This window comes from Rattus norvegicus, chromosome 3 (genome assembly GCF_036323735.1).
Source record: "Rattus norvegicus strain BN/NHsdMcwi chromosome 3, GRCr8, whole genome shotgun sequence".
NCBI classification, from domain to species: domain Eukaryota; kingdom Metazoa; phylum Chordata; class Mammalia; order Rodentia; family Muridae; genus Rattus; species Rattus norvegicus.
In genome coordinates, this window is record NC_086021.1 from 76,774,416 (window position 1) to 76,784,940 (window position 10,525).

At 53.1% G+C, this 10,525-nt stretch overlaps 1 protein-coding gene across 1 annotated transcript; it reads right to left on the reverse strand.

The window, feature by feature from the left end:
- Positions 1-3,496: 3,496 nt before the first annotated feature.
- On the reverse strand, positions 3,497-6,840 carry Dlx2 (distal-less homeobox 2). Its single transcript, NM_001191746.2, has 3 exons — positions 6,081-6,840; positions 5,492-5,676; positions 3,497-5,010 (listed from the first exon to the last, which is right to left on the reverse strand). Exons 1-3 carry the CDS (start codon positions 6,487-6,489, stop codon positions 4,606-4,608), a joined length of 999 nt encoding a protein of 332 aa, NP_001178675.1. The 5' UTR covers positions 6,490-6,840; the 3' UTR covers positions 3,497-4,605.
- Between the last annotated feature and the right edge of the window lie 3,685 nt (positions 6,841-10,525).

Below are 10,525 nucleotides of genomic sequence, written 5' to 3' on the forward strand. Positions count from 1 at the left end.
TGCCAAACCCGTCCCCGCTAGGGGAACTCCTGCTGGGGCGTGGAGGAGGGCGGGGAGGGGGCGCTTCAGAGGGGTGTGGGCCTCTCTACATCCCGTCTGCAATGGGGTGTGTTTGTGTGCTGTGGGTTGGAGATTGCTTTCTAGGCAAATCTCAGGAGGGGACTGAAGACTAGCTGTATGGAGACCTTCTTGGGCAGATTTGGGTGTCAGGATACTGAGAGGCAGCTAGACCAGTGAGAGCCTAGTCCTCTAGCTAGGACCTTGCAAGAGAGCCACCACACTAAACTCCTTCGACTTCCGAAGGAAGTGCTGTCTGTGTACCTCTCAGAAAAAGATCAGTCTTTTGACTCTCAAAAAATCTGAAGCTAAACAGTCTAAAGCCACTGGCGAGCGCTATTCCCAGAAGGCAAAGGAGAAGGCTTGAGACTTTTGAACAAGTGCCGGTGGCGGCTGGAGTAGGGCAGTTGCTGTGGAGGTTCTGTGCTAGCCAGGTTTTTGAAGGGAAAAGGGGCCTTTTCACAAAACCAGGAGTTGGGACGAGAGAGTTCCTAACAAGAGAACGAACACTGGATTTCTTTTGCTTTTTCTTTTCTATACATTTCTGCCTGAGAACTGTTTGTAAACAAAACTTCAGCCTTCCCTTGCTCTCTCCTCCCCCAGTAAACCTGATACTTCCCTCAAACTTGCCCCACCAGACTCGGGAATCCTTACTAGGCACAGATATTCATAATTTTCACAAGTGATCCTGAAAGGAAGCCGAAGAGGAAGACTTCTCTAAATGGTCCCACATTGCAGCTGAGTCGATGAAACCTGGGATGCCTACGCCCTCCTTTTGGCCTCCCCAACCTGGGAGCAAGGAATTCTGGGCGGCCGGAGGGGTTTCTCTGCAAAGCCCAGAGCTTAGGGTGCCTGGGAGTGGAGCAGGAGGGCTCGGATCTCATCTCGGGATCTCGGGAGAACTGCTTCAGGCACTACAAAATTCAGTGCCCTCGCTTTTGCCCGAGTATGGGAATGCAGGCAGCCTCTTGGGGCCAGTGAAGCAGAGGAGGTCCAGCACCCCTTAGGTGCCACCCCGCCCCCACTTCCCTGCGCTTGTCATATCCTGTCTTTGGCCTGATATTTTACGCGAGTAAATGGAAGAGGATTACAATGAAGATTTATGTGTGCTCCGAGAGCGGCTGGTTTCCCAGTGTAGGGAGCTGAAATCGTTGCTTCCCAGTTCCATTTTTCATTCCTACTTTGGGGAGCGCAAGTTAGTGCGGGAGGGGGGTCTGGGGGGGGAGCGTGTCTGCGCGGCGGCGGGTTGATCACAGGGCTTGGCGTCTCCGGGCGGGCTGGAGACTGTGAGAAAGGCTTGCCAACGCGTCGCCCCCGGCGGGGCTGGAGCCGGCCCCCACCCCCTGGAGCCCGGCTTTGTTTCTCTCCCTAGCCCACTCCTCCGCCTCCCCGCCCCCTCACGTCTAGAGCGCGGGTGCAACTCAGCGACCTCTTTGGCCCTTCTTGTTCGCGGGAACGCCCCCTTCCCCCTGGTTCCTGCACCCTCCTTTGCCCACTGCCGGGCGAAAGGCCCGTCGTGGCCCCGTACGACCCCGCCGCCGCCGAGTGCCAGGTTTGGTGACTCCGGCGAGTCTGTGGGGCCTCGGCCCACCCCGGAGAGGGGCCGCCCGCCCTCCGGGCTCCCAGGCTCGGCTCATGCCAAGGCCTGTTGCGTGATTCCAACTTGGGCTGACATTCCCTGCCCGGGGCGCTCCGGCGTAGGCCTCTTAATCATCTTGTCTGCTGCAGATCCTCGACACCAGCCAATTTACTGCCCCGTCTTTCCCGGCTGGTTTCAGGAGCCGGGGAGGGGAGTGCGCGCAAAAGAGGGGAGGGCATAACCTCAGGAGAAAGGCTGGTACCAGCTATCGGCGCGCAGGGGAACACACACATCACAAAGTGGAATTTGGGAGTGGGGTGTGTGGGGGGTTAAGATGGTGATTTGGTGGGCAGTAGCTCCAAGTCCCAGATCATTCTGAACCGTGCAACCTCTTCATTTCCAGAGACCAACCTGGATCACTCTGAGCAGACCCAACGTCAGTTTGATCAGAAAACAGTATCCGCTTTAAGTCCAGAAAATCGCTTCAGTTTTATGGTTGTTTGTTGTTTGGGCCCCTCCATCCAAATACGAGTTGAAGATACGTGGATGACCTGCACAAACTGGAGTAGAAAAGACCTTAGTTTAGCAAGCAGGGTTTTCTGGTCTGTGCCTAACTTCCTCTCCAGGACAGACTGATCCCTTGGAGGGAATGGCAGAAGTTCAAGCCGCACGTAGAAAAGGACCAGAGCCTCCCCATCCCTAACTTTTCCACTCAAGACGAAGTTAGAAAGGTTTCTTAGTAACATCGGACTTCATGAGTAAAGCGCCCCTCTCCCGATTTGGAGCACTGCGATAAAACAGTAATAGGAAATACGAAGTAGCCAAAACTTATCTAGTGCGTACCACATGCCAGGCCTTGTTACATCATTGCCTCATTAGGGGTTCATTAAGTTGCTCACTCTCCTGAGCCATAGCTGTTATTATTTCTCCTATCGTGGAGATCTGCAAACTGCAGCACAGAGGGGCTAAGAGGGTTGCCCAAGGTCACACAGTCACTGGTTGATACGGGGCGGGGAGTCTTCTAACAACAGAGCCCAGCGCTTTCAGTGAAACAAACTTTTAGTTTAGACTTGCAGGGAATGCCAGAAAGTAGGGTCCTTTCCGACGCTGAGAGCTGGTCATGTGAAGCCTATAGTGGGAAGCGAAGCTGAGTGTTGTATGGACTGTCCCTCTGGAAGAGTGTGAGGTGCAAAGTGTACCATTCCACAGCAATGTGCATCCATCCATCTCTGCCTGCCGTTGACTGCATTTTCATGTTTGTGTCAGCATGTGTAACGTGTGTGTGTGTGTGTGTGTGTGTGTGTGTGTGTGTGTGTGTACTAGTACAGCACTGTGTTCTGGGGTTGCCCAGCATTCCAAAGCAGCCAACCGTGCTTCATGAGAGTGACTCACTGAGTTCTGGGATCAACCAGCTCCCAAAGGGCCTCGGGGGCAAACGGAGGGAGGGACCATTGTAGGAGTCTTATCCCAGACTCTTGCAGAGCTTAGGTCCTGGACATTTGGTTGCCCGCGGCAGCTCGGGTGCACTGCCTAGCCAGCACCACGGACGCGGTGGCGGCGGAGACCGCCCAGGCGCGGGGCGGTGGCGCCGGCGCCAGAGGGACCAGGCGGGCGGAGGCTGGAGCCGCCCGGCGCTGAGTGAGTCAAGCCGCCTTAGGCTGAAGAACCGCGCGCGGACTCGGGCGGGGGGGTGGGAGGAGCTGAACCCTTCACCGAGGCAGGAGTACCCTTCTCGCACTGTGCTGCATCTTAAGGCCTCGGAAAGGTGCAAATGTGCAGTTCTGTTCATCCGATTCCGGGGAGGGGACCCGCTCAAGGTCTGAGCCGATGGAACCCTGGCACCAAGGAAAAAGCACACACTCCAATGAAAACAATAATTTATTTTAAATAATCTCTTCATATTGTAAAATCAACATTAAGAGTATGTTGCTTTCATAATAAATAACCCCCAAATACCTTGCATTTCAAGAACAAAGATTTTTTAGGACAAGATAAAAAACAAATTCAAATCAGTAGCTTAATTTAACTGAGAAAAATTTTCAAAGGGGGAAAACATAGGGGCTGCTGAGGTCATTGCTACGTCGCAGCTTTCACAACTGGGGGGCGGTTTACAAAAATGTCTGAAAAGATGAGAAATTTTATACAAATAAATGTGGGGAAATCTGCACAGACACCCTTATTTACAAACTCTGCGTCGAAGTTCGGGCTAATAGTCCTTAATTCATCTTAAAAAAGATAATTTAAACACATTTTTTGCAGCGTCCACATATTAAAAAAATCATTTTTTCAACATCAAAATGAGGTCATCCGCAAAGGCACCTAAACTTTTAAAAAAATAAAAATAAAAAAACTCCACTGGTGATGGACGAGGAGCTAAGGGAGTGTTCCTGGGGAAAGCGGGAGGTGGGAAGAGTTGGGAGAGCTGGGAATTCTCCTCATGAGCCCCCAGGAGGGGGGGGGGAAACCGGCGGGATCCCGGGGGTCAAGGGGGTACGTGATGGGATGGGGTAGGACCCAGGGAGGTCAATAACCGAAGCGGACTGGAGCTGAGGCCTGGGGCAGGAGAGGAAAAAGGAGCCTCTGAGAGCCGGGAAGCCTCGAGGGCAGGGAAGGCGTCCCTGTGCCTGACCCAGCTCAGGGCCTGGAGAGACCAAGGACCCTGAGGATTACAATGAGGAGGCTGAGACCGGGCGACAAGTCCGAGGACGGCCTAGAAGTGGCCGGGGCTCAGGTCGGAATTGAGGCCAGGGATGCCGGGCTTGGCACTAGAGGATCCCACGAGGCCTCCTTGTTCCCGGCTGCTCCGTGGCAGTGCGAGGAGTGGCTCCGAGACGGGCCACCCCTGGTTGTCACTTCCAATACGGCTGGGTGGCGGTCGCGGGCTGGTAGGTTTGAGCCTCTAGCTACGGTACGCGTGCTGAAGAACACGGTGTCTCAGTTCTCAAGTCTCTGGCGCTGATCGCTCAGGGTTAGAAAATCGTCCCGGCGCTCACCGGGGCGCCCCCGCCTGCGTGGTGGTGATGGTGGTGGTGGTGGTGCGCCTGCGGAGTCTGCGAGGGATGCAGAAGTGGCGCAGTGGCCTGCAGGTGTGAAGCGGAGCCCGAAGCCTGGTGGTACCACGGGTAGTTTCCCAGAAAAGCCGAGGCGGCGCTGCTCGGGCTGGAGCCGGAGCTGCCCGCGCCGCTGCCTCCGCTGCCTGGGCCGCCGCCCGCCATCCGCTGTTGCGCGCCGAAGTCCCAGGATGCTGGCGCCGAAACCGGCGGGGAGGCACATGGTGGGGAAGCGCTGGCTCCAGGGTGCTGCTCTGTGGGGATCTCGCCACTCTTCCACATCTTCTTGAACTTGGATCGGCGGTTCTGGAACCAGATTTTGACCTTTGTAGAAAAAAAAGGAAAAGCCCCCGAGCTTTAGTGCAGGAACCTGGGCAGGAGGTTGGCGGAGTGGAGACCGGCGGACGGTTAGAGGTGGCCAGTGAGCAACCTGGGCCGGTGAACAGAACACTTGCCCAGCCTCTGAGCCCCGCTGCTTCTGACTACATTGCAGGGATCACAAAAACGCTGATGGATGAGCCCTAACTATGTGACCAAGGCTCTGTGAGTGTGGTGTCAGGCCAGTTATGTCACCCGCTTTAGCAGCAGCGAGTGGGAAGGCACTGTAGTGTCAGATTTCTGTCCACCCGGGTCATTTTCTTTCCTCCCACGCGGCGGCCCCCTTTGAAAAAAAATTTTTTTAGCGTTGGGCCTAAAAGTTTATGATGCCCGGGGAAAAAAAGCACAGTTGAAAGTATACTTCTGAAAAGTTGTTCCGAACGTGCCCGCTTCCTAGCTAAACCAGGCCATCTCCCACCTTGCTCACCTGAGTTTGGGTAAGGCCCAGGGAGGCCGCCAGCTCGGCTCGCTCAGGCAGGGCCAGATACTGGGTCTTCTGGAAGCGTCGCTGAAGGGCGGCCAGCTGGAAACTGGAGTAGATGGTGCGTGGTTTCCGGACTTTCTTTGGCTTCCCGTTCACAATTCGGATTTCAGGCTCAAGGTCTTCCTTGTCTGCAACGAAAATGAATGGTGAGTACCCACCGTCCAACCTCTTAAAGTTCAGAGCCAGAGCCTGGAGGAGGCCTTCACAACTTCAGCACGCACAGACTGGCCGGGCCACGGAACCCTGCAAGGGACCGGGGAGACTTGTGCAAGAGAGAAAGAAGAGGCGGGTAGCAAAGCGATGCGCTACTCACAACACGCCAATTGGCCCAACAGCCCTCAGGCTCTATCCCCCGGAGCGTGGAGAGACAGAGAAACTGTGATTCGCGCGCAGCTGGAGATTGGGCAGAGTTCAGGAACAAGAGATGGACAGAGTGCAAGACTAGAGCTCCGGACTCCCGTACCCCACGCTTATCCCGTCCCTCCCGGTGGCCAGGGCGACTTGGTCACCCTAGAGGCTAGTTTATGCTTACCGGGCTCGTTGTTGACTGGGGACGAACTGGTTCCGTAGGGCGCGTAGGAAGTGTACGCGGCGGTGTAGCCCAGGTCGTAGCTGCTTTTGGCGGAGTAGGAGACGTTGTTGAGGCCGCTGGCGTGGTACTGGTAGGAGCCCATGTGCGCGTAGGGCGAGGCCCCCCCGCCGCCGCCACCCGCCGGGTGCTGCTGGTTGGTGTAGTAGCTGCTGTCGGTAGCCGTGGACACCGGCAGGGTTGGCGACTCCTGGGGCTTGTGCAGGTTGCTGTTGCTGCTGCTGCTGTTGCTGCTGCCGCCAGAGCCCGCGCCCGCACCGCTCGGGGGCTGCTGGTGCTGGTGGTACGTGCTGGAGGCTGTGATCTGGGTCGAGTGCATATCAGCCACCAGACTGTCAAAGACTCCAGTCATCCTGACCCGGGACAGGAAAGAGCACGGGTGGCGGGCGAGAGGGGGTTGCAAGGCGCCTCCTCCGTCTATTTCTCCAGGTCCCTTCCAGCAGCCAATGTAATTACGGGGAGGGGGGAGGGAGAGGAAAACAAGAAATGAGGCTACGGTCTAGGCGCCTCCTCCCCTGGAGGAGGCGATCACCGTGCGTGGCTCGGGACCGCAGCTGCTGGCTGCATCCTTCCCCGGCCTCTCGGCTCCTGGCCCGGCTCGGGCGGGGGGCGGGCAACGGAGGGGGCAAGAGCGGTCAGGCCCGGTAGGGGCTCCAGAAGGCGGGAGCAGGTGAGCGACCCCCGAGCAGCTTTACGATTGTCTGCCGGGCAGGCTCCTGCAGGGTGGGCATTTAACACTTGTCACGTGACCGCAAGCAACGTCACCTAGCAACAGCCAATCAGAAGGAATGGGCCGCGGGGCGCCGAGAGTCCGCGACCCCGCGGCCCGGAGGCCCGGGGACCCGCGTGTCACGTGGCGGGCAAGGCGACCGCGGTGTGTGTGTGTGTGTGTGTGTGTGTGTGTGTGTGTGTGTACAACCACTGCAGAAAGTGGGTACCGGATTTAGAGCTGGATGGGGTGCAGGATGGCTCGCAACAGGACGGAAGGCGTCTGGTCTCCGGGAAAGAAGTGGGGTCTCCCATGTCACTCTGCTAGCAAGAGCCAAGTCTAAGGATTTACATCTCTTGTCCGAGGTCACCTTAATCAAATAAAGCCAGGCAGAGGGCCGAGCCAGCTCTGTCTCCTTTTTCTCCAGACACTTTCCCTAGAGGTGCCTGGCTGGCACTTACTCTTGTCAGCCACTCTGCACCTGATGGTCAATTGATTTAAATTATCCATAAACCGCGTATAATAACATGTGCTTCCCAACCTACCCACAGAGATATTACGACAATTAATTGGATAATATTTAACGTTTTTCCTTGTTGCTTGAGAGAAGAGCTCTATAAGCCCAAAGGTATTATTACTAGTAATGTATTTGAAATCACTTTTCCTCATACACATAAAGGCCTAATGACGCACATCTGAACCTCTGGCTGGGAACTGATTCTGAGGTTTCCTCCTTGGGAAAGGTAGGCCAGACTAGACAGTCTTCAAAGTCGTTTGAATCGGTGTTTTTATGAAAAGGGAAATTGAAAAAAAAAATACTGAAGTAATGTTAGAGACTTATCAAGATTTTTTAAATCCCAGTATGTTTCCTTGATAATATAACCAATAATATAAAAAATTTTATTTCGTGTACTTTATTTTACATTTTCATGTTTTAGGATCTTACTCCGCTGTTTTAATTCATTCTCATATTCATATATTCTTTCTCTCTATCTCTATCTCTATCTCTATCTCTATCTCTATCTATCTCTATCTCTATCTCTATCTCTATCTCTATCTCTATCTCTATCTCTATCTCTATCTCTATCTCTATCTCTATCTCTATCTCTATCTCTATCTCTATCTCTATCTCTATCTCTATCTCTCTCCCTCCCTCCTCTCTCTCAAGTCCAAGTGAAGAATTCCCCTCTCTGGTGACTGGGATTTTTCAGTAGAAAGATAATGGACTCGTCGTGGTGGTGGACTCCCCAATGAAGATTTAGCGGTAGCGCCTGCTTTGTTGCGCCACCTGGTGGACAGTGTACGAGGTTGTTACAGGCCTGGTAGACAGTCTAATCACGCCCAGGCGCCAGCCTCTGAAACCCCCCAAAAGAACAAAATAGTAATTAAAAGCCACAAAATTGTGCTAGTGCGCGCCATCTGAAGCATCCCTTCCTAAAGACATAACATGTCACTGAAAGAACTTGTTACAACAACTGCCTAATGGAAAACAAGTTGATACTTTAAAAAATACGATCTTTGGTCTTCCCCAGAAAAAGCAAGTGTGTAATTAAAACTCCAGAATTCACACAGCGGAATAATGAGGCAGGTAATGCGCCTTCCAGTCTGCCTGGATTTAGTTCTCAGCCACTTGGCTAAGGAAGTCCTGGAGAATGGAGAAGAATGGGTTTTATTAGAAACGCTCCGCTCCGGGTGGGACTCCCCTCACCAGACCAGACCCTCCCTACCGTATTGACTTTAAACTGCTCCCTGCCGCTTTTGTGTGCGTCAATGGTATCTCACGGTTTTTAACCTAGATTGCCTTTTAGTGGCTCGATTTCAAGTCCCAGTGCTCTGACACCACACTAGTAGCTGTTTTGCCCTAATAAAAGAAAGCAATTTCTTGAGAATCAAAATTAAAAATGTAAATTATTCTTTCTCTGCTACTTTGTTGCCAATCAAGCGTGTCCTGGAGGCTTACTGATGGAGGAAAGTTTTCTGCGTTTCATTTCTTTCCCAATCCCCAGGAACGTCTAAAGTCAGTTGAGATTTGTAAAACTGCATCATTCTGGAATAAATAGGACATGAGCCCCCTTTTATCTTGGGCACAAGACAAGTGCCCTGCGGGTTTGGGTAGTGGAAGCAGCTTTGAGCCTAGAGAGGAGAGCTGGAAGGAGAAAGAGAGACATCTATAGCTGTCTTTCTGGAAAAACACCTAGGCTTGAAGTGTCCTGATAAACCAGGCACAAATCTACATCTTGTTTCATTTATTGATTTTGTTTTCTTGAGGCATGATTTCAGGACGCTGTGCAGGCTAGCTAGTCTGGAACTTGCTATGGTAGATGAGTCTGGCTTCGAATTCACAACCATCCTCTTGCCTACTTCTGAGTTGTGTGAGCGCTGATATTACAGGCATGAGCCCCCCCCCCCAAAAAAAATCTAGGTTCACCCAAATTATCTGATTGCTTTGTAAAAAATAGCTAACGGATTTCTCCACTTTGGTCTAAAGTCAAGTGCCCCAAAGTATTGATTAATGTTGATGTTTTATACTTTGATCCCCAGTTCTGAGGAGAGCCACTCTGCTCTCCTCAGACTGAAGAGGCCTCAAGAGGGAGTTGTGATGACATCAGAGGGAAACTGACTGCTTGAATGAGGCTAGTTTGCCCCTCTGCCTTGGTGCATCCTCTTTCCTTTCAGTTGTTATCCTTAGCCTAGAGTTCTTCTACTCTGCCTAGACCTACTAGAGGAGGGTTAGGTGTCTCAGTGTAGACTGTGTGTTTCAACACATCTCAGTTTGGAGCCTGTTCCTCAGGTGTAGCTTGAGGCGCCTGGCTTGATCCACCCATTCCCTTTGTAGGGATGAACACTGAGGCCCTTGGATTGAAGAAAATGACTTCTTTTGCATCAGGTGCTTCACCCAACTCCAGCTGTCAGCCAGCTGCCTTCTCTGCTGCTCCAGCACAAATCCCAGTGGTGTTTAGGGTAAGCCTCAAACACCCAGGATTTCCAGAGGCTCCAAGCTGGAGAGTGCAGGTTCACTTAGGCCTCCACCCCCTCCCTGCTGGCCCAGATTCTCTAGACTTCTCTTGGGCCAGGACTTTGCCTCTGCTTGTCTACAGGGTGTCCTGCACTGAGCAGAGAGGTGTGATCTGGGAAACAAGGCACCCGCCTCCCCTCTCCCCCAGGGCTTCTGTGCTGGCCTGCATATTTCAAGGCTAGTTTGACTATCTGCTCTCTGGCCAGGGTCCCAGGGTGAATCTTTCCTTACCGCTGGTCCCAGAAGTGATGCTTGGTGCGTGTGTGTGTGTGTGTGTGTGTGTGTGTGTGTGTGTGCGCGCGCGCGCGCGCGTGTGTGTGTGTTAGGGGTATCATCTATACAGAAGTACTTCTGGAGATCTGCAATTTTTAAATCTCTTGAGCTTTGTCCTAGAACTCGAAGCTGTGGGAAAGGGCAGAGGGTTGTCTCTGGAGAACCTCCTGGTCCTTTCTGTCCCATACTGGCTTCTCTGCCACAGTCACACGGCTACCCCAGAAAGTCCATGTTAGTGTTTTTAACACTGGTTCTCCCAGCGAGAGCTCCTAGGCAGCCTTGAGGGACAAGGCTTACAGGGAGCCAAAAGGTGTCCCATCCCTTAAGCCTTCACAGGGACAGACGGCCAGAGCCTGTATTCTTTAAGAATTATTTATTTTGGGGTTGGGG